The sequence below is a fragment of the Staurois parvus genome, unplaced genomic scaffold, assembly GCF_062004578.1.
Source record: "Staurois parvus isolate SC_StPar_1 unplaced genomic scaffold, SC_StPar_1.0 ptg000145l, whole genome shotgun sequence".
Classification (NCBI taxonomy): Eukaryota; Metazoa; Chordata; class Amphibia; order Anura; family Ranidae; genus Staurois; species Staurois parvus.
In genome coordinates, this window is record NW_028317941.1 from 9,829,994 (window position 1) to 9,854,493 (window position 24,500).

At 39.8% G+C, this 24,500-nt stretch overlaps 1 protein-coding gene across 1 annotated transcript in view; it reads right to left on the bottom strand.

The window, feature by feature from the left end:
* The window catches only part of LOC149464928 (interleukin-5 receptor subunit alpha-like), a 65,181-nt gene extending 41,985 nt beyond the window's left edge, over positions 1–23,196 (bottom strand). Inside the window, exons 1-3 of the mRNA XM_089673886.1 lie at positions 23,087–23,196; positions 18,772–18,891; positions 7,454–7,602 (exon numbers count right to left, since the gene is read on the bottom strand). Of these exons, the coding sequence (XP_089530012.1) occupies positions 7,454–7,602; positions 18,772–18,856 (234 nt within the window). The 5' untranslated portion in view covers positions 18,857–18,891; positions 23,087–23,196. The remainder of the gene's footprint in view (positions 1–7,453; positions 7,603–18,771; positions 18,892–23,086) is intronic.
* Positions 23,197–24,500: the final 1,304 nt, after the last annotated feature.

Genomic DNA, 24,500 nt, shown 5'->3' on the forward strand with positions numbered 1-24,500 from the left:
TTTATAACATGTGAGGGACAAGTAATTGTAATTTTGTGGGTGGGGCCTAGCAGAATCTCACTTGGTGCACATGCTACTTATCTGTACATTAGCTCCTGGGTATTGATGGGTCAATGATATTAACCACTTGCCTACTGGGTACTCCTACCCCCTTCCTGTCCTGGCCAATTTTCATCTTTCTGCACTGTTACCCTTTGAATGACAATTGTGCGGTCATGCCACATTGTACCCATCTTAAATTTGTATCAGTTTTTTCAGACAAATAGAGCTTTCTTTGGGTGGTATTGACTTGCTGCTGTGAGTTTTACTTTTTGCTCGATAAACCACAAAATAGCTCATAATGAATAAAAGTCTGTTTATATTATAACATTTGGTAAACTGGTAATTTAGCAACACTGATGTGCGTTGATGAGGCAGTACTGGTGGGTGGCACTGCTGGCCACAGGTGGGCGGAACTGTTGGGTGGCACTGGTGGGCACTGATCATCGGGGCCGACCCCTGCTTTGATAACTGCCAGTTCTCGGCAGAACTTTCCACACATTCTGACAGCGTGATGAAAGTGCAGCCAAGACCCGGCAAATGCATTTCCCGGTGATCAGCGTGTCATTGGACATGGCTGATCACATGGTAAAAAGCCGCTGTGATTGGCCTTTACCACATCACGTGATCAGCTGTGTCCTTAGGACACAGCAATCACGGAGAGCGCGTTCTGCTAGGATGTCATATGACGCCCTCCCAGAGCTGCCTGGATGCAGTGTAGCGTTATTCGGCTATCTGCGGTCGCCAAATAGGAAACTAGCTAGGCCTTCATGGCTAATCTTTGAATATCTGGACATGTATACTGCGTATAATGCATTACATTCTACAATGTGTTGGTGTACATGGTATTACAGTGTGCAATGCGTTGCTGGATTCTGCGTGACAGTGGACAGCGTATCAGTGTGCAATGCATAGCTCCAGCCTGCATGACAGTGTACAGTGCATCACAGTCTGCAATGTGTGGGTGTACACGGTATCACAGTGTGCAATGCGTTGCTCTATCCTGCATGACAGAGTACAGTGTATTACAGTCTACAATGTGTGGGTGTACACGGTATTACATTGTACTGTATTACAGTGTGCAATGCGTTGCTCTATCCTGCATGACAGTGTACAGTGCATTACAGTCTACAATGTGTGGGTGTACACGGTATCACAGTGTGCAATGCGTTGCTCCATCCTGCATGACAGTGTACAGTGCATTACAGTCTACAATGTGTGGGTGTACACGGTATTACTTTGTACAGAGTATTACAGTGTGCAATGCGTTGTACACTGCAGTGTGCACTAAAGCATTTTACACTCATGCACTGTACACACTAACGCATTTGACATTTCTAGTGTGCAATGCGTTAGTGTGCAATGCCTTGGACAGTACAATGCATTTGCAGTATTGGTGTATGTTTATTAAGCACAGATAATTACTCTGATTTTAGTTATCAAGGAGAAGTCTTCTCTGTCCCCCTGTTTATGAGGTGGAGGACAATTGTTTTCCGAAGAAGAGAGGAGACATTTTTTCAAGGAGATCTGTATAGATTTCCAGAGATATGTGTAGATGGTTGAGGGGCTGCATGTGATCTCCGGAGATAATTGGGATTAATGATCACCTGAGTTAAACCAGTGAATGAAAAGTGTAAAAAAACATGGATTGAAAATAATCTGCACTGACCACTGTGCTTTGTCAAGCCACATATTGGCACATTCTGGTGTCACACAGATGCGATGTGAAATTTGCAGTGTTTTCTGTGCAAGCGCTGCACCGCATCACAACCGCAACCCCTTCATGCCACCTGCTGCGGCTTTCTAGGTGAAGTTACCAACACACCAATATTGGTACACAAAGCGTATTGCGATTTGCCAAATTGGATGGCATGCCTATTCACACCCATGTGCATACCCTGAAAAAGGGTCCTGCAAATTTTTGGCCTGGATGCGGTGCAATTTGAGGTGTGCAAAATGTTTGTCTCTAATTGCAACGCACACAAATTGCATGTGATTTGCCCAGGAGTGCGGTGTTAGACCACAATGCATGTATGTGAAGCCAGAATAAAAGGATGTGGATTTTGTCTATTTTTACTTGCGCATGTTAACATTATGGAAGTGCATTTTTCTTCTGTTTAACATGCTATAGAAATGCAACATGCATTTGGATGTAGTGTTTTTGTATGTGCATTTTGGAAGTATTCTAAACACACATTGACCCTAGGGCCACACCATATCTTATGCAGGCCATAGATGGGTCGAAAATCGGCCGATTTTCGGATCGTTAGTGGGCTATTTGTTCGGCCGTTTTTCGGCATTTTGGCAGATTTTTTTTTTCGGTAAAGTTGGAAAAAAACGGCCGAATTTGCCGATCAGCCGATTTTCGCGGCAATGATGGGCAAATCGGCTGATTTTTTCACTGATAAAAAATCTGCACATGAGCAGTGACCTGCAAGAGGAAGACAAAAAGAAGAAAAAGAAGAAGAGGATGATGATGATGAAGATGATGAAGAAGAGGATGATGATGATGAAGAAGAAGAAGATGATGAAGAGGAAGAAGAGGATGATGATGAAGAGGAAGAAGAGGATGATGATGAAGAAGAAGAAGAGGATGATGATGATGATGATGAAGATGATGAAGAAGAGGATGATGATGAAGAAGAATAAGAGGATGATGATGAAGAAGAGGATGATGATGATGAAGAAGAGGATGATGATGCAGAGGATGATGATGATGAAGAAGAATATGATGAAGAAGAGGATGATGATGAAGAGGAAGAAGAGGATGATGATGAAGAAGAAGATGATGAAGAGGAAGAAGAGGATGATGAAGAGGATGATGATGATGATGATGATGATGAAGAAGAAGAGGATGATGAAGAAGAGGATGATGATGAAGAAGAAGAAGAGGATGATGATGAAGAAGAGGATGATGATGAAGAAGAAGAGGATGATGATGAGGATGATGATGAAGAAGAGGATGATGATGATGATGAAGAAGAAGAGGATGATGAAGAAGAGGATGATGATGATGAAGAAGAAGAAGAGGATGATGATGAAGAAGAAGAGGAAGAAGAAGAGGAAGAAGAAAGATGAAAAATTAGAGGAATTCCAGTATGGCAAAAAGTGTCCCTGCAGAGAGCTCCGCTATTTCTTTGACAGTTCCTTGACATTTACAGCGGTTACAACATTGTATCTATTTGTTTCCGAATAAAAACATCTGTATCCGAAATGGATACAAATACATTGTTGCAACCGCTATAAATGTCAAAGAACTGTCAAAGAAATAGCGGAGCTCTCTGCAGGGACACTTTTTGCCAGCTGTAGACGGGATGAAAATCGGCCGATTTTTTTTTTACCATTGCTGGTAACGTCGGCCACTTGAACAACCGATTTTTCATTTTTTAAAAGAAAAATCGGCTGTTTTTCTCCCCGTCTATGGCCTGCATAAGCATTAGTGTGCCTGGGGGAGGGGGGGACCTTTGGCCTTTCCAAACACAGTAGATGCTCCAAGAATGTTTCCTTGAACTCTTGAAATGGTTAAAAAGGAAAGACACTCTAGATAGCCTGCACTGAGAATTGACTGTCATGATGACGTGTCAATGATTATTTGCTCTCATTTTTCAGGAGTGGTACTGCTTGCGGTTGAAGCTGGTAGAAATCCACCTTCACGTCCTCCACTCACCTTCACTTGTGGCCAGTGGATATTTTGTGGCCGCAGGCAAGAACTGGCATCGAGGACCTGCATAATGACCCTGGCATGCCAGAGGTGGTTTGGAAGCAGCACAGCAATTTGACCATCCCTTTCCTCTATGTTGGTTTTAGGGGTGCAGAAATGCTTCTCGTTCGTGAACGGACTGTCGCCGGATATCAGAGTCCCCATATTTTCAAGATATGTTTTAGCCATGTTGGCTTATTTTTATGTTATTTTCCAAGTGTGTCGCACCTAACCGCACAGTAGTGTGGTGCCATGCGTATTTGTGGCTGTGAATGGGGCTGTTTTTAATAGACGTGTGTAGGTGCAACAACGTTTTCATCATGGTACCTGCGCACATCTACATAGGGCATTGCATTTCTTTGGTGTGCTGGAAAATGTGTGTTCTTGCATGCGTTTCTGCACCACCAATGGTGTGAACAAGTCCTAAGGGCTGGTTCACACTATAGAAACAGTCTAGATGTGTTCCTGATGGGTTTTTTTCATGCCCTTTTGGCATGCATGTTTAGTGTGTTCCAGTACATTTTGGATGCGTTTTGGACATGTTTACATTGCATTTTTGTATCCCTTCCACTTATTTTTTTCTATTTTCTTTGTATTCAATGTAGTTAGGGACATGTGCGTTTTAGTACATTCAAGGACGTTTCAATGTGTTCCAGTACAGTTCTGTGCAGAAACAATGCAGCGTGGTCAACTTTGTTTACAGCACCTGCAATGCATTGAAAATGCAAGCGCTGATGTGAACTATGACATTGACAACCACATAACTTTCTTTCTGTGCGTTTGTGATGCCGAAAAAGCAACTGAAACACATGTAGTGTGAACTGGCCCTAAAGGTTATTAGAGGTCAGGGAACAGGACTGACCAGGAATTGTGAATTCAATCAGACTAGTGGTGAGATACAATTAGCAATTGTATAATAATGTGAGATCTGAGCTGTAGCTGATAGAAAATGAGACACATTCACTTGATCAGTAAATAGATAGTTAAAGAGTGGGGCGGTGATCCATAGATTTGCATATGGGACAGGTGATGATGGGGTGGGGGAGGGGGTCAAGTTGTATAAGGAGACAGATTTAAAAGAGAAAAAAGTTACAATGAAATATACACGGCATGAAACTTGCACATGACCTAATTGGCAGAAGAACAGTACGCAAGTAACATTCATCCACTTTCTAGTCATTAGGCAAAATCATAATTGATTGATCAATATTCCTGCCACAACCCAGAAAATTGATCTCCATTTTTTTGGGATGTTGCCAAGACTGGGATTAGAACCCATGACCCAAGTGCTGTAAGTTCTGAGCTCTAACCACTAAACCACTGTGGGAAACACAGTTTGAGTTATAATGTAGAATAGTTACATTGTTTAAAAATGATAAAGCGAGCGCTGGTCAAATGATATAGACTAGTAAAATGGTATTACACAAGATAAATATAACCACGAACAGTAGTGCATGAACTCGTGAAAGGTCATCCACCCCTGTGACAGTGTACTACACTATTGAGCACCTTTCTGGCTCCTGTGGCTGAGCTAATTCCTCCCCAGGACCATTTGGGCACCCACCCTGATGGATGGATGGATGGATGGAGCTGGATGACTAACCCATAGCTGCCAGCATACCGCTGCACCCCCAGATGTGCGATGTGTATAACCCATGCACATTAATACTTTTGTTCTGGTGAGTGTAGACCAGTCCCAAGGGTGGTTTACCTTTCACGAGTTCATGCACTACTGTCCGTCACGGAGAGACCACACGTGCCATTCATAGGCACTCTCTGAGTTGGTACTCTCACACAAAGGACATTCCATTATTCAGGAATGATTATATGAACTTATTTTAGCACGATTTACCAGTTTACATCATTATTGCAATTCTTTGCACTTTTTGGTTTTTACATGCGTTCATTATTGATCACATGCATTTATAGCGCTGCACTTGTCTTTAACATAGAATAGTTATGTGATTAAAGAGAATGAAGATATATAACTATATTGGGAAATTAGAAGTATATAAATTATTTGAGATATAAGTGTGAAAATGTTTAACATTTGAAAATAGAATGTATGACATTCATTAGTAAATGCATTACTTTCCTGATCATTTTAGAGAAACAGCAAAAAAAAAAAATAGAAAATTCTAATACAGCTGTACTCTTTATTACATTCTAAAAATTCTCTTTTGCTATCAGAAAAACGCCAATGTTAATAAAGCCTGTGCTTGTGCGCCATCTAGCGAATATATCCGGTATTGCACCTAAAAATGTGCCAGACAGGATACCACATTCACTAATGGCAAAGTAGACGCTCGTTAATGAGCTTGCTAGACGCTGGTCAGACGACTGATTGATTGACCGGAGTCTGCCTGAATGGTCAGTCTCTGCTAATACACTCACATCTTAGTGAATCAAGGCCTATGTATGATGCCTTAGGTTATAATGCTTGTATTGTGATAAAATGTGTTACTGAAGGAACTGTAGATCACACATCTCACAGAGGTGGCAAGAAGAGGTAATTCAAATGAGAATAAAATAAATAAATACATAAATGCCGTTATTTTCAGGCTTGGTGCCCTCACTCCCACTTACACTGCCACCCCTAGGCATTGAGTCATAATTTCCATTATTGGAAATACTGTACAGCCTTGTTTTATGCATATTCTTATCCTTTTGACTAAAAACACATGAAATGCTGAATTACACTGAGCATTTAATGGACAGTTTTAACTGATTGTCTTTTCCGGTGGTTTCAGTACAGTATGTTTTCAGACATTTCTGGTGTTATCAGATTTATCACTGACTGTTCCTATTGACATGTTCTTGTGGTGTCAGCATATTGCTGATTGTGTCTGAGGACTTGTATCTGATTGTTTCACAAAAATACAGAGTGTGTCCATGCAAGGAATTCTTGTGTCAGCACAGTCTTTAATGTGTCTGATTTACTAACGGCAAATTTTGCATGATATTTAATTTGACATCATAGCATGCAAGCTCTTTTTGATAGGCATTTAAGTTTAGTGCTTGCATGTTTCATTTCCTAATAGCCATTATTCTTTTCTTTATTGCATGGTTATTTTAGATGTTCATATTCAGAACACACACAGAACAATGTACAATCAGCAAGATAAGTTCAGAAAACGCAATCATGCATGTAAGCGCACACATGTGGGCCCATCATAAAATCATACCTTCACAATATTCCCCACTCTTGTTTTTTTATTTTGTAAAACTGAAGATTAACCCCATCATGCCAACGTAACACAAATATGCGGCCTCACAGAACTGGGCTTTTTTCCGTGGGGCCGCATATTTGTGTACCAATCTTTACTATTTTGGGCCAGTTTTTATTTGATAATAAAAAAAAAAAAATAAAAAATCAAGAGATATCCATTACCATTTACCACCAAATGAAAGTTCAATTTGTCCTGAAAAAAACAAGGTAAAATTCACCCGATGCACAAAGTAGTTGTGATGATATGTACGGTTTTACTAACACATGTCAAAGTTGCAAAATTGTGCTTAGGCGTTAAAAAAAATTTGTTTTACCCTTAGGCGTGAAGGGGTTAAGAATGAACACAATGAAAGAAAATGAAGAATTAAGAATTTGAAGAAATAAAAAGAAGAATGAAAATGTTATGTCTTACCCTTTGTAGGAATAAATATGCATTTGTTAAAGAAAAAAAAAACTTAAACAATTTTCATATTGTTTATGCTTACATTAATGTTTTCAACTGTGTCATATGGAAACTCAATTTGATAAGTATGTTCTTCCATAGATTTTGTTATATTGCAGTCCCATGTCACATTGATGATCCCTGGATATAAATGTATTTTCACATTTGTAGGTAATGGGAAAAATGTATCTTCTAAAAGAAAAAAAGGTAATTTGTTAAAAGTCTGTACATATTACCTAAAAGCTAACAAGAAAAATATACACTCCAAGTCTCTACAGGGAATATGGTACCCACACCTTATAGCTAAACTCAAAGCACAGAAAGATCAATGAAATATATTCTCCTATATCCACAAAGTGTATAAATCTACCTCGCAGAAATACTTTAATTGCAGCCGCAGATATTACCCTGTATATTGGTGGTGATATCATTAATGGGCTGTGCATAGCCTTGGCACAGAGCAGAATTGTGGGGGAGTTCCTCTTGGGACCTCACATCACTTTCTAATGACATGTCTGTGCTTGATGGAGCTGGGCAACAATAAACATACATCTTTAAATTAACTTTATTTTAACTTAGTGGGAAAAGCATGTAGTAAAGTTGTATTTTGAATGATTCCCTTTCATGGCAACTTACCTACATCTTACAGAATGCCTGTAGATCACTCTTTATTACAGGAAACTCCTGCACAGAGTCAACGTTATTAAAATACTGGATTACTGAACAGATCTTTCAGAGAGACAGAAAGGATATCAAGATTCAATAAGAATACATATGCCTCTATAGTTTGGACAATAATTGTTTAACCTCCATTTTATGCCCCCACAAACCAGATTCCACCCAGTGATATGAGGTTTGAAGACTCATTCCAGTAAAACCAGATTTGACTTCGTTCCCTCTTATACATGGCTTGCTTAACACCTTTCCAATCCCTCTAGTGGCAAGTCCTCTGTGAGGTAGGAGATTCATTAAAGTATGTAAAGCCTCACCTTGTGAATCAAACCATACCGTTTAAAATAGAAATGAAAGGTAAAACGCATGAATAGATATAATAAAAACATGCTGCATAAGGATCTCAGAGAGCAGGGGGAGGAACAGCAGTACATTGGTTTTCCCAGTGAATTGTTGTACAAGTAAGGGGGGGGGGGCGTTTCAGAACCGGGATGATCATTGTAGGAGAGCTGGCTCAGTTCCCAGCGTAGCTAAAGAACTGACCATGCTGTGTTGTCCTGCCTAGCATAGTCAATTGTAATAGGAAAGCAGAGGTACTGGCAGGAACAACAGGGATTTCACACAAAGGAAGCAATACAAAGAGAACAGGATACTTTTTCACACAAGTACATGGTACAGCAGGCACATATCATGAATATGAAATGTTGGGTTAACATATTCTTTAAAGTCCTTTGTAGCACTACCTCTTTAGGAATCGCTGAACTTTGGGTCCCCCACTGCCACTGCAGTGTGAAACAGTCCTGGATAAGAAAGCTAATCCAGTTTACTACTAGGGTGCCTTTCCCCTTACTGGCCTAGGGGATGCAGGCCTAGTCACTCAGTCCTTCTCATATGCTCCTCACTCTGGGGGCCTCCTCTCAGGCTCCTGCTCTCTAGCCTCACTTCTCCATCTTCCACCCAAACTCTTCTACTGTTGAGCAGGCTTGGTTACTCTTAAGTGCTTTCCTGGCCCCTTGTCAAGCCTCGTGTTGGGGATTGCCCAGAATCCCTTGAGAGTGCAGACTAACCACTCCTTATCTTTACCCACTGCTTCTAGAACTTTCTTCAAAGTTATAGTGCAGGGGGAAGTCTCAGAGAGCTAGTATGCAGAGCCTTTCAGCTCTGACCCAGATTTGGCCTTGCTAGCTATCACACCCAGGCTGCTACTCAGCCCTCCTTACTAACAATTGAAACTTTAGCTCACCCTAGCTGACTAGCAGGGTGCTACACCTTGTTTCTGTGCCGCTTTACATCTGGAAGATTGCTTTTCTTTCCGGGGGGTGGGTGGTATTACAGTGGTGTAGGACTGGAACTGAAGGGTTTAGGATGGCTAATCAATTTCAAGGTAGAAAGTGGTAGAGAAGATCAGGGAAGACGTTTTCTCTATCTTCTCTGCTGAGACTAAACTCAGAAGTGCTCAGATTTGATCACCTTCTGGTTTAGAGTTGTCATATCCTGGCTGGTAGTGGCTGGGTGTAGGAGCATATCTGCTTGCTCTAGTAGCAGGGTAAGGAGAACCTGACTACTATCACAAAGGGGTCTTATAAGCATACTTTTGGTAAAATAAAAAATAATTATTATATAAGTGACAACAAAAAAAAGACCCCTGCATACACAGTCAGGTCCCACTTATGTACATAAACCCCAATTAAATATTAAACATCCCCACACACCAAAAGTAGAATAATAATTTTAGACCTGACAATTTTAAGGAATACTCTACTTTCATGAAAAAGTGAACCAATATGGCATGTAAAATTGCTACACACTGCATTTTTTTATGCTACAAAATGTTTTTAAATTTTTAAGTTAGAAATAAAAAAAAATACCTTTTCATTTCAGTCTACAGTAACTATAATTTTCTAACACTAAGAAAAAATTTAATACAACATGGTAACTTCAAAGTGTTCTATACATGGATGATCTATGAATAGACCCCTGAAATGTAATTTTCTGCTACCGTTATAAGCTTACTGATTTTATCAGACATCTACACTAAGATACAAGCAAAATGTTAGGCATACTCTGCAACAGTCACTTCATTTTTGGTGGGATACTCCCTAGGGCTTTTCTACTAAATGGATGCAGACACTGTAGCTTTCCTCATTGGGTCACTGAGATCAACTATGCATGTTATGGTGAAATTAGAAATCAGTCTGGAAAAGACACAATGAAACAAACAGTGGTTTCTTCAAAACAGAAAATGGTAGGAATCTCAAAAGTGGAGTGACAGTCTGTAAAGAATTTAAATATGACACTTCTTTACAATTTTTGTTATCTTGTTTTCCACTGTTTTACAAGCACACACAATTTTAGTGTAGGAATATTTGTTATTTTTTTTATTTTACATAATTTCTTCTTTTTACTTGAACCCATTAATAAATGCTCTCTTGTACATTATTGTTGTCCCAAGCCAGTGGGTAAATTATATCCATTAATTGGATAATGCCTAATACTCAGAAATCTAAAATATAAGCACATGCTTATCTTTCATACAGAGCTTAAATATGCATTAAAAAGACACATATTTGTAATCTGTATACTCAGGATCAATTGCAGAAAATAATTTAACGAAAATAAATAGAGTAGTAGAAGTATTAATTTTACCAATATGTTGCACATGAAACAAACTAAGTTTTCACATGTTTTTATTAATTTCTTGTTACAAAAAATAATTATTACATTTAAAAAAGAAAAAAATGAATTACACAATGAATGCTCCATATGTGTTAAAAAAATGGTGTGTAAAAAATGTTGTCGTTCAAAGTAGTTAGGGATGATGAGATTCAATTTGGCCAGTATTGAATTTGCAGAGAATTTCCAAGATCTAAATCCGCTTCAAATAGGTGAATTTTAGGCAAATTTGCAATAGTTGAATTTTGACTTCCACTCATAATTCCCTGTGCATCCTTTAACCCATCCGTTAGTCTCACAACACCAAATAATTGGGAGATGTTGGATTACCCAACTGTTCAGTATGAATAGGTGATGAGAGAGTGTGTATGAGCTGCCTTAGGGAGAGATTACTGACTCCATATGGAAAGATTAAGATCCGTAAATAAACTGTGCTTTAGTTGTGTGAATTCTAGTGGTGGGACTCACCTTTCCCATGTTCAGTCTTCACTTAGCCCAAAAGCCCTTTTAGGAATACTATCTGTGTCGACAAAAGTTTTATTGCTGACTCTTGGGCCATTGCCTCATTTGCCTTGTTTTTTAGTAATATTTTTTTTTCATAGTGCTTTTATTTATTAAATTTTTTTTTTTGCTTAGTTTGAGGACAACAGTACCTTTTTGGCTGCTAATATGGCCATAACAAGACTGTTTTATTTCTGCTTTAAGGCTTTTGTTTTGTGGGTGGAATTTTGGGGTTTTCTTGAGGGCCATCTTGAGGTTTTCATTTTTCATTTTTCAGGGCTATCTTGGCGGTTTGTTTTATTTATCTATTTAATTATTTATTTTTTTTGTAAATTTGTTGTAATCAAAGAATAGCATTCTATACTTGTTGCTAGTTCTGATAGTTACTTCATGAAAAAAAAAAGAAGATGTGAAATAGCAGCTCTCGTCAAAAACCATCCTTGCCTTATAACCCATATTCACCGCTCTCCCACTACCCTGAAAGTAAAAATAAAACTTATTCATAGATCTGATAAAAATCATAAAATAACAGACAGGAACAAAGGAAGAAACATCTGTGCTGGGTGTGAAGGTACTAGGGTGCCTCTGTCTCATTTTTAAGTACTCCATACCTGGGGGCTTTGGCTCTAATTTTGCAGGAAGACACCTTCTTGTGGCTTCCCATTCTGGACTAAGGTAGGTTGTGGCTGCTGCTCCTATCAGTCAAAGCCAACATAGTTACTGCTTGATGAAATCACAGGTGACATTGCTAAAAATATCAGAAAAATACTTTTTTTAAAATGTCAGAGAAATTGTGCTAACCACATTTTTTTTGCACTCAGGATATGCCCCCCAAATAAGGTAAGCATATTAACAATCATCCGTTGTGTCAACCTTAAATAAAATATGAATACAATTGAGCTAAACCTACCCCCAATCTACTGTATGAATCCATATACATTACTCAGGTAATGATGTCATCTGAGTGGCTGAACAGGAGACATTATTGTGCTAGTACAGTGAATCACATAGGAGGTGGAGTCTCTTGTGAAGCCACAATCCACCAAGCACCAATATCGTCTTTCTAGCATGTCATCTAGGGCTAGTTATAGTGCACATGCATGTAAGTTTTTTTTGCTGAATGTTACTATTAAAGTGTTTTAAAAATGTCACACTATGAGAGTTCTTGCTTTATGAGCTAATGTGAGAGGTCTATGTCTCTTTACCTGCCAGTTGAGGACAATTGAATATTGCTTGAATAAAGGAGGGATCAATAGTGGAGATTTTATGGCATAAAATGCTATTGACCTTTTCTTGATTTAGGGGTCAATTCCTTAACTCTACATTATAAAACGTTTGTGTAGCAATTATACTGTATAGGTTATATGATTTGTTTCCCTGTTCAAACGTTTTATTGTTTTCAAAGGTAAAGAAATACAAGTTTAGGACAATCCATATATATTTATATATACAGATGTAAATGAGAACAGGTAAAAATGTTGTCCTATAGAATTGGGGGGTAAATATATAAAAATGCATTACATGGAACCAATAAAAAACTTGGAGAGATACAATAAAGGAAGGCAGGATTCATATATATTTTAGATAGGGGGCTCTGCCCCCAGTAACCATATGGGGGTTCCATATGAGGCAGTAAAAATGGGACAGGAGGGGGTAGAAAAAAAAAGGGGGGGAGACACAGAAGAAGGAATAGAAAAGGGAAAGAGAGAACATGTGACTTCTAGGGGGGAGTAGAGGATCTCAAGACCATACCAATGTATAGCATGACGTATTGGATAGTTACAATTGTGGATTAGGACATTTCAAGGAAGGAGCAATGAATCGTCAAGTTCGGTGGAAGAAAATGTTCCACCCATGGGGTCCAGATCAACAAAAACCTAAGAACAGCGTTTAGGATAGTAGCTTCCACTTCCATGATTTGGCTATAATCTGTTTAGCTGCTGTAGTGACTTGCAAGAGGAGTTTAAATTGATGCTTGGAAATGCTGGAAGGGCGCAGATTTAGGAAGGCTATAATTGGGTTGGGTGTTATTGGTTTCATAAAGAGCCTGAATAACATATGAATGACTTCGGCCCAAAAGGCTTGGGCTACTGGGCAGGTCCACCAGACATGAAAATAAGTTTCTACCAGCCGGGACTAAGTACCAGCGGGTCAAAAATTTATAGTTAATCTCTAGGGCTACAACGTTTTTGGAAGATGACTTGGTAGCTGACCAGATGCGTTCCCAATTTGCAGGGTCCAATTGATGGCTCAGATCCATCTCCCATCTATTGCCATAAGAGGGGCGTGGTGAGGACTCAGGAGTAGAGAGGAGGGTGTAGATATCAGAGATAAGGCCTTGTCTATGTGGGTCTCTATCACAATTCAAAGGAGGACATTGAACGAGCCAAATGGGTTGGAAAGTATGCGGTGAGTAAAAATGTTGCAGCTGGAGGTATCTAAAGATTTCTGTCACTGGCAAAGAATACGACTCACGGAGGGAAGGGAAATATTTGAAGCCTCCATTGGTCAAAAAATGGAGGGTACAGAGAAGGTTGGCTGTGGACCAGTGTCTGGAGGATTGCGGGGAGGACCAGGCTGGGGGAAAGGCTGGGTTTCGAAGATAGGAAAGCAGAGGGTTATGTGGCGACTTGAGGGAGTAGCGGGTTTTTAGCTTTTCCCAGAGAGAGACATAGTGGGATGTTATAGGGTTACAAAGCAGATGACAATCCGATGGCCGCAGTCATAAGAGATTAGCAGTTGAGAGGGGGTCGCAATATATTGATTCAAGGATGACCCACTGGGAGATATCGTGGGTCGCATGATATTTAGGCATTTGTGCAAAATGCGCTGCTTAGTGATATTTTGTAAAATCTGGGAGGCATAGGCCGCCTCTGAGCTTAGATTTGTGTATGGTGGAATGAGGTATCCGAGTACGAATGGTGCCCCAAACATAGGTGTATACGCGATATTGCAGGATACGGAGGTAATGTGCAGGTACTGAAATGGGTAGAACTCTAAACAGGTAAATTATTATAGGGAGAATGGACATTTTCACGACAGTGATGCTGCCCATCCAGGCCAATGGTAAGGAAGACCACTTAGTTGTGAGATTAGTAAGGTGGGTCAACATAGGTAAGTAGTTGGCTGCATAAAGGTCCGATAAGCTAGAAGTTAGTTTAATGCCTAGGAATGGGACTGAGAGCTGTGACCAAAAAAAGGGTAGAACCTGTTGTAAGTGAACCAGGTCTTGGGGGGGTAGGGAGACATTGAGTGCTATCGATTTCTGGGGGTTGACGTGTAGGCCAGAAATAGAGCCGAAATCATTAAGGAGCCAGAGAAGGATTGGTGCGGAGGTCAAAGGGGAGGTGAGAAAGAGTAGCACATCATCCATAAAAAGGCAAACCTTATGGTGGGAACCTCGTATCTCAAGTCCTTGTATATCTGGGCTAGCTCTTATCCAAAGGGCCAAAAGATTCTATGGCTACGGCGAAGAGCAAGGGAGAAAGTGTGCAAAATTAGAGGGTGCCACGCAAGATTGGGAATGGTGCCGACTTGTGCCCCATTTATCTGACTCTGGCTGATGGTGCACAATATAAGAAGAAGATCCATGACAAAAAGTGGGGTCCAAAGCCCAAGCAACATAGGACATAGTCGAGGTATGCCCTCAAGACCGTATCAAAAGCTTTCCTGATATCTAGGGACAAGAAGTAGGTGGGGAAGTTGCGGGAATGGGCTAAATGAGTGAGAAGACCAAACATCTAACATTACTGGCTTGGCGGGTGGGTATAAAACCTACTTGGTCATTGTGGATGATGGAGCCAATGAGCGGTTTAAGACGGGTGGAGAGCGTTTTTGCAATAATAATATCTATATTAAGGAGGGAGATTGGCCTATAGTTTGACCAGATTGAGTCATCTGAGTTGGGTTTTGGGATCATAAAGATTAGCCGTCGCTATTTCAGGGTTAAAAGGCATTTGTTAAAACTGGATAAAGAATGTGGGCAAATTTTTTGTAGTAAGCAGCGCAAAAGCCATCAGGACCCAGGCATTTACGTAGTTTCAGGGCCTTGATGGCCTTCAGGGTTTCAGTTGGAGTGATTGGTTGTTCAAGAACTTCCAGTTAGTGATCTGACAGATTCAGAAAAGGAAGGTGGGCAAAGAGAGCTTCAGCGCGAGGCTGATCAAAGGAATCAGTTGGGGAATACAGCTGTGACAGGTGCTTACGGAAAACTTGTAAGATACGTACTGGATTACTAGTGAAATTGCCTTGGATTTCAATCAGATCAGTTTAGTAGCTTGATCAAGTCTGTGAAGCGAAAGGCCTAGGAATGTGTTAGGCTAGTTTGCTTTGGTATAATATTTATGCCGGGACCAGGGGCAGACTGACCATTCGGAAACTCAGGCACTGCTCGAGGGCCCGGGGTCAGTAGGGGGTCCCATGAGATGCCCCTGGTACCTTTTTCATAGGCATTTTTGAATTTGGGCAAGGACACAGGGGACCCATGATCCCCTATTGCCCGGGGGCCCCATGAGTTGTCAGTCCGCCCCTGGCCAGGACCTATGAAGAGAGAGTTCCACCTGGTCCGTCAGAAAGAGATCTAGTTCTAGCCTTGATTACTCCAAAGCTTTTCTGGTGCTAGGTGACTGAGCAGTCTGAAAGGCCTGGTGGGACTGATTGTAAGCCAGTTCAAGATGGGAGAGTAGTTGGCATTTTTCTTTATTCAATAAGGATGCTTTGCTGATACAGAACCCCCTTAAGACAGGCTTTTGCGCCTCCCAGAGAAGGAGGGAAGAAATGCTTGGGGTAGAATTGTGTGACAGATACTCTTTAAGAGCAATCTCAATGTCTAAACTATGGGATGGATGGGATAGTAGATTATCATTGATGACACAGGAGGGATCAGATGTCGAGGGTGCCAAAGATGCAATTGATGTGAGGATGGCGCTATGATCACACCAAGGTATGGGAAGAATATCAGAGGCAATAAGCCAAGAGGAGGAACTTGTGAAGATGTGTTTGATACTTGAAAATGTTTTGTGAGGATGAGAGTAAAAGGTATATCGATGTTTCACCGTGTTGAGTTCTATCCACATATCGAGTAGAGAGTGACGATGTATATTTTGAAAGGAGATTTTGGGGCCAGCGAGACGGACGGCTGAGGTGATTTGTCTAGGAAGGGATACAATTCTCCACAGACAATAAGCGTTTATGGCAGTCTGTGATGGTCAGGAGATGGGAGAGGAACTGTAGTGGGCCCTGGTTGGGAGCATAGTCAGGAGCGTATTTACCACAAGGTAAACAAGGCACTTGCCTAGGGCAACATTTTTCAGGGGGCCAGCACATCCTCGCTTCTGTGGGACATTAGGGCCCTGCACATTCAGGGTAAGGACGTTCAGGGAACTGGTTATATGATTTTTTTAACAAATGTGTTGTTGCCCTGAGGATAATCTCAGGAGGATTGATGGGCTGCTTACTCTCATTTGTAAGTGGAGAGAAATATCTGACCCACTGGGTCTATCCATGAGCTCTGTTCCACTTGGTGTCGCAACCTCATTTTATTAATTTTTTGCCTACTTAAAGTGGTATTAAACCCAAAACAAAAAAATTTAATATAATGTAGCTTACCAATCCTTAGATGTGCTGGCTGCGTTAGTTGTCTTTTTTTTTTCTCTGTTTTCACCTGGTGATCTGGTCACTAACACACCTCCTTGTTAGGGTGCCTACACTCGGGGTGAAGGAGCACAGGGACACAGCACACAGCAGCATTGTTTATTTGGGGGGAGGGGAGTGTTAGATGGACTAGCAAATTTAGATACACTAACAAATTGAAGCCAAACTCCAGCTCACACTACAGTTACACAAGTAGTTATAGCAGAATTTATTTTCTCTTTTGGGATCCCTGTAAACTATTACATTACCAGGACAGCTTGTTCTTTTGGAAAGCAACAGACTTACTGGTTGGTTCACCAGATGAAAGTAAAGGAATGAAAGCAGAATTTGTAAGATGCAATATAATAATGTTTGCTTTTGGGTTTAATACTGCTTTAGGTTAGAGTGTCCTTTTCAAACATTTTAAAGTAACAGGTATTTATATAGTAACATCTCCCTTTGTGATTTCTAGGAATTAGGAATTATTCTCGGAGACTGGTTACCCAGTTATCTGTTTATTGATTTTATAGGTAGAAGTTATTGGATGTTGTTTCTTCTCTCCTCCCCAGGGGCAGACTGACCATTTGGAAACTCGGGCACTGACCGAGGGCCCGGGGTCAGTAGGGGGCCCCATGAGATGCCCCTGGTAACTTTTTGATAGGCTTTTTTGAGTTTGGGCAAGGACACAGGGGCCCCATGATCACCTAATGCCCGGGGCCCCATGAGTTGTCAGTCCGCCCCTGCTCCTCCATCCCCATGCTTATGCTGCTCCTGGCTCTCTCTGCATGCTATGGCAGGGCTGTTTTTTGCATTGCATTTTGTCCTGCACATACCCATCATTCCTCCATAGGGTTGGTCCGGATATGTAAACAATCATCAGTATGGATAATTTGATTTATTTATCACATTTCTGAAGGTTATTATTTATTTTTGTTAATGTATAAACATTATTGAAAGATTATATCTGATGTTTGAAACAACTGAATTTGTATGACAATATGTGCAGACTATATTTGCGATACCTTCTGTATTTACAGTGCTTTCCCCTAGTGTTTTAAACCCCAGCGAAACACGTTGGGACTTTCACATCAGCTCTCCAACTTGAGACTACTTTATTATATACTAACAAATGACATCATGAGTATTCTGATGAACAAATTATAGGAGAGGTGTTGGGGCTCACTGTATTGAAGGGTTGTCATTAATTGTATTTAATATTGTAGGGGAGGATCTATTTACTCCTATGTTGTTATGTTTTTAATTTTGTTTTACTAAATCTTGATATTTTTACATACCTGTATCTTTGAACATTTCTTCCTGAGGGTACCACAAGCACCTTAACAATACTATATATTTCCTTAATTTCTCTTCTTCTTACATATCTTAAAGCGGAGTTCCACTCACTCTGTAAAAAAATAAAAGTCAGCAGCTACAAAAACTGTAGCTGTTGACTTTTAAAAAACAGCCACTCACTTGTCCCACGATCCCATGGTGCCCCCGCAGCAACCTGTTTCACCAGCCGTCCTGTATTCCAGGCATCAGCATCTTCAGTGTGGGCACCTGGTTGTGACAGCTTGCGGCTTCACAGCCGGGTGCCCACTGCGCATGCGTCCCACAAGACTACGAGGAGGGGAGGAGGACAACTTCTGCTTCCGATCGCCTAGACGATCGCAGCAGAAGTGGGAGTGGGTAGCCGAAATTGACAGGTTCCCACTTCTGCTCCCCAAAGGTGCCAATCCTTAATGGGGAGTGAGGGACCAATCTTTAAAGTGGAACTTCCCCTTTTGGATGGAACTCCGCTTTATAGGATGCTGTGCTGATGGATGAGTTATACCAGTACTTTGTTAAGTAACAGATTATTACTGCTTTGCTTACAGTACTTACCAGGAGTAGTCATTGAAGCTTTACATGCTAGTTCAAGGGAAAACCACAGAGTGATGAAAAACACCAGACAAGATGGTTGCAGCATTTTAGTTTGATCAGATATTATATCTTGTTTTGATTCTAAAAACAGACAGAGAAAACATGTGAAAGCAATACAGTTCATCCTGTCATAGCCCCATGCATTACAATGCTTAAAACTGCAGCTGAGCCCCTCCTGACTCTAAACAAATGCTGACAAAGCTAACATATGAAGGAGGGGAGCAGCATGATTAGATGAAAGCCAGAATGCTCCAATTTCTGCGACTGGGCTTCAAGGGCCTTGAAAGGTTATTCCTAGGTGGTTTTCAGTTTTTTTTTTTTTTTTTTTTGGAAGGAGTGATCATAGGAAAGATAGGGGTCTCTTTATTCACATAAGAAAAAAAAAATCACTGGGTTTTAGTATTGTAACACTACACCATACATGGGTGTTATAAAGCGCAAGTACTCTTCTATAGATTTTTTATTAGTTCAATCTTTATGAAGGTATCTTTGGCCTATTAGCCCCATGATGTGTCCATAAAGAATACTTTATCTATATTCCCATCGCACACTTTCCTGGAAATACGGGTCATCAATGGTGGGTGCTATAGTGGCTACATCTGGGACTGGAAACATCATAGGCAAATGTACATATTCGCCAGCACACCATGGATCTTCAAATATGGTCCAAAGAGGTTTTTATTGCAAAAACATCACATCACAAAAGAAAATGTAATGTTTCGGAGCCATGCAAGAATACTCTTATCACATGCCTGACAAAGGGGTCCTGCGCGGCTCCAAAACGTTGCACTTTCTTTTATGATGTTGTTTTTTTTTGCAATAAAAACCTCTTTGAACCATATTTGGAGATCCATAGTGTGCTGGCGAATATGTACATTTGTCCATAGAAAATACCTGTCACTGACAAAAAGAGATTTCTAAGTTAAAAAAAATATCTAAAATTGAAGTAAAGTAAAGTAAATTAATGTGGCATTAAACCTAAAACAAAACATGTAACAAATTACAGCTTATCAATCCAAATATGGTGGATGTATTAGTTTTTGTTTTTCGTTTTTTTTTTCCCTCTGTTTTCACCTGGTGATCTGGCCAGTAACATACCTCCTGTATAAGAGTGTCCTCACTCTGGATGAAGCAGCAACAGAGACACCTTTGGAGAGCAGCACTATCAGCGGGGGGGGGGGGGATGGGGTGTTAGAGGGCTAGCTGCAGTAGCAGATTTAGATGCACAAAACAAATTGAAGCCAAACTCCAGCTCACACAGTTACAGCAATTTTTTTTTCCTTTTGGAATAAAAGTTTTACATGAATTAAAAAAAAAAAAAGCTGAACATTGTAAGTACCTCTGTCAGTGATATCTCAAACCTCTAAATGATACATCTGCAGGACAGTTTGTTTTACCAGATCACCAGGTGGAAATAAGAAAGCTTAAAAAGAAAACTAATTCAGCCATCACATCTAAGAACTGGTAACATGCAATGTAATGAATGTTTTCTTTTGAATTTAATACCACTTTAAATCCCCCAACCCAAAACATTTTTTACAAGTCCCACTAACCCCTTCTCCTTTTTACATACACACACAGGAGACAATCCTGCAACATGCATTAGCTATCGCTGCCTAATCCGAGTAAGGCAGCCCATAGATTGTACTTGATTTCCCCATCCACACAGTCAGTGTTGATGGGAGAATCCCTCCCAGAGTGCTATTGTGGGAGCTAGAGATGAGCGAATTATTCAAAAATTTGATTCGGCTGATTCGCCGAATTTGCGGAATAAATTCGATTCGATGCGAATTTATTCGCTGCGAATTTAACTTATTAAAAGGGTTTCTAGGCTTCAGAGAGCCTTTATATTAGTGCAGAACACTGTACCTTTAATTTAAATGCCCTTGGAGTCTGCTGGGGAAGAGAAATAATACTGTCAGTCAGTATGACATGCAGATGAGTGCCGTCGATCTTAGAATCACCGCACACTTCACTGAAGAAGAAGAAGAGGATGAGGATGAAGAAGAGGATGAGGATGAAGAAGAAGAAGAGGATGATGGTGAGGATGAGGATGATGAAGAAGAAGAAGATGAGGATGATGAAGAAGAAGAAGAAGAGGATGAGGATGATGAAGAAGAAGAGGATGAGGATGAAGAAGAAGAAGAAGAAGAAGAAGAGGATGAGGATGAGGATGAAGAAGAAGAAGAAGAAGGAGAAGAGGATGAGGATGAAGAAGAAGAAGAAGAAGAAGAAGAAGAAGAAGAAGAAGAGGATGAGGATGAAGAAGAAGAAGAAGATGAGGATGATGAAGAAGAAGAGGATGAGGATGAAGAAGTAGAAGAAGAAGAAGAGGATGAGGAAGAAGAAGAAGAAGAAGAAGAAGAGGATGAGGATGAGGATGAAGAAGAAGAAGAGGATGAGGATGAGGATGAAGAGGAAGAAGAGGATGATGGTGAGGATGAGGATGATGATGAAGAAGAAGAAGAAGATGAGGATGATGAAGAAGAAGAAGAAGAAGAAGAGGAGGGTGAGGATGAAGAAGAAGAAGAAGAAGAGGATGAGGATGATGATGAAGAAGAGGATGAGGATGAAGAAGAAGAGGATGAGGAAGAAGAAGAAGAAGAAGAAGAAGAAGAAGAAGAAGAAGAAGAGGATGAGGATGAAGAAGAAGAAGAAGAAGAGGATGAGGATGAAGAAGAAGAAGAAGATGAGGATGAAGAAGAAGAAGAAGAGGATGAGGATGAAGAATAAGAATAAGAAGAAGAATAGGATGAGGATGAGGAAGAAGAAGAAGAAGAAGAGGATGAGGATGAAGAAGAGGATGAAGAAGAAGAAGAAGAAGATGAGGATGAAGAAGAAGAAGAAGAGGATGAGGATGAGGAAGAAGAAGAAGAAGAAGAAGAAGAAGAAGAAGAAGAAGAAGAAGAAGAAGAAGAAGAAGAAGAAGAAGAGGATGAGGATGAAGAAGAAGAAGAAGAAGAAGAAGAAGAGGATGAGGATGAAGAAGAAGAAGAAGAAGAAGATGAGGATGAAGAAGAAGAGGATGAGGATGAAGAAGAAGAGAATGAGGATGAAGAAGAGGATGAGGATGAAGAAGAAGAAGAGGAAGAGGATGAGCATGAAGAAGAAGAAGAAGAAGAAGAAGAGGATGAGGATGAAGAATAAGAAGAGGAAGAAGAAGAGGATGAGGATGAGGATGAAGAAGAAGAAGAAGAAGTAGGATGAAAATAAGAAGAATTCCAGTCCAGCAAAAAGTGTATCTGCAGAGAGCTCCGCTATTTCTGACAGTTCTCTGACAGTTCCTTCACATTTACAGCAGTTGAAACATTGTATCTATTTGTTTCTGAATAAAAACATCTGTATCCTAAATGGAAACAAATAGATACAATGTTTCAACCGCTGTAAATGTGAAGGAACTGTCAGAGAACTGTCAGAAATAGCGGAGCTCTCTGCAGGGACACTTTTTGCCAGCTGTAGAAGGGATGAAAATCGGCCGATCGGGGAAAATTCGATTCGTGCATCCGAAGTTTGCTAATTTTCGGATTCGGCGCGAATCGAATTTTTCCTAATATTCGAAACGAATTCCACTTCGTCATGTTCGATTCGCTCATCTCTAGTGGGAGCCTTCCCTGCAGAACTCAATGCTTAGTCTTGTCGGCTATAGCCAGCTATAAAATTATTGGTTTCATATGTGTGTAAGTCAATTGTTAAATACATATTTGTACAAACAAATATACACTTTATTAAGATAAAATAATACATATTTACAATCACAGTCAGACTGTGTGCTAAATCTGCATTTTTTCCATCCTGTGCTTATTTATCTTAGCAGTAAAGATTCAAGATTTAAATAGTTTAGCTGCACATTCGCTGAACGTATGACACATATTTACTGTACATTTTCTGCAGTATAACTCAAAATCCCCCTTGCTATACATTCGGCATTCACCAAGTTGAACATTTACAATATCATATTCTCAGCATATTATGATTGTTGTTGGTGAATGCCAGTGAATTTATTACTGTGATTGCACTTGAATTCACCAGAGGGTTTTAAATATTTCCTATAAGATAGCTATACACTGTCATAAACATATGAAATATCATTGCATGGAATAGTGTTAAAGTTATTCTCACCGTAAATAAAAGTTTGATTGTTGTGACTAATTTAGAATAAAATCTGTAAAACAGAGTATTGCCAGAAATTGCTAAAAGAATAAACATTTTCAGTTAATTTTTCTTTTGATACAATTACATTTATAAATGTTTCTATCCATGTAATTTCCTTTCTCACCTCAGTTTTGCAGAATCTTCCCATACAGATTCCACACGTCTATGAAATGCAAGTACAGTCTAATGAGACAGATAGAGCAATACTTAAACTAGTGCCTTGGGTGCTTTAACTGCCAAGCACCCATCCAATCAGTACAGTCATATATATATATCAGAGAGGGGAGGAGACCATCGCCTAGTTTAGATCAGACACCATGTAACATTTATATCTATGGCCACACAATTGTAAAATGTAATACATCTGCAGATTACCAAGATACTCTTCACACACATCATACAATTTGGCACGCTTATATTAAATATGTCAAACTGGAAGTATGAGCACATAGAAAAAAAATACATTTATAATGCAGTCTGCCAATAGTATTAAAACAGTTGTAAAGCTTCATTTTTTTTCTATTTTTAAAATAAAAAAGGTTTTGCACAGAACAGCTCCTTACCTCCTCTCCTGAGGTCCCCCACCACTGCTCTCCGCTCCTCCTCTTCTTTGAGTGCCCCCACTTACTTTAGGACCTTTGTGCAGGCATTTGCCTGAGCAGTGTTGTGTGCGTCCATAGATACACACAGTGTGGCTCAGGCCGCCCCTCAACTCCCTCCTCACAGGAGTGACAGCAGCAAGAACAAATGGCTCTCACAACCATTAAGCTCAATGAAACCCACATGGAAAAAAAATAAATTTGAAATATATTTTAAATATATTATCCCCAAATATATTGACATATATTTGAAATGCTACAATTTTGGCCATATTCAATATATTTCAAAATATATTTCAATAAATATATACATATATACTGCATGTTGAAATGTGTTTTTATTACAGTACATTACAAAAAGCGTTAAATGCTCCTTTTTGTGTCTAGGGTACCATTAAAAAAGTTTTACTTGCCTTACCCCTCACTTCCCCGGCAGCTGATGCTCTCCTGTTCCATCTGACATTGCGGGTTGTTGGTGGACATTCAGTGTTCTCAATTACAATGCAGGACTGTTGAATTGTATATGATGATGTCAAAGCCCACATGGAAGAAAAACATATTTGAAATATATTTTAAAAATATTATTCCCAAATATATTGACATATATTTGAAATACTACAATTTTGGCCATATTCAATATGTTTCAAAATATATTTCAATATATATATATATATATATATGTATATATATAGATATATACACTGCATGTTGAAATGCGTTTATTACAAAATACATGAAAAATATTTTTAAAAATACATTTCAAATATACTGTATGTCTTTAAAAATACAAATCTACTTTTTTGGAATGCATTTAGAAATACCGTATTTTCCGGCGTATAAGACGACTGGGCGTATAAGACGACCCCCCTACTTTTCCTGTTAAAATGTAGTGTTTGGGCTATACTCGCCGTATAAGACTACCCCTCTTCCAATGCACAC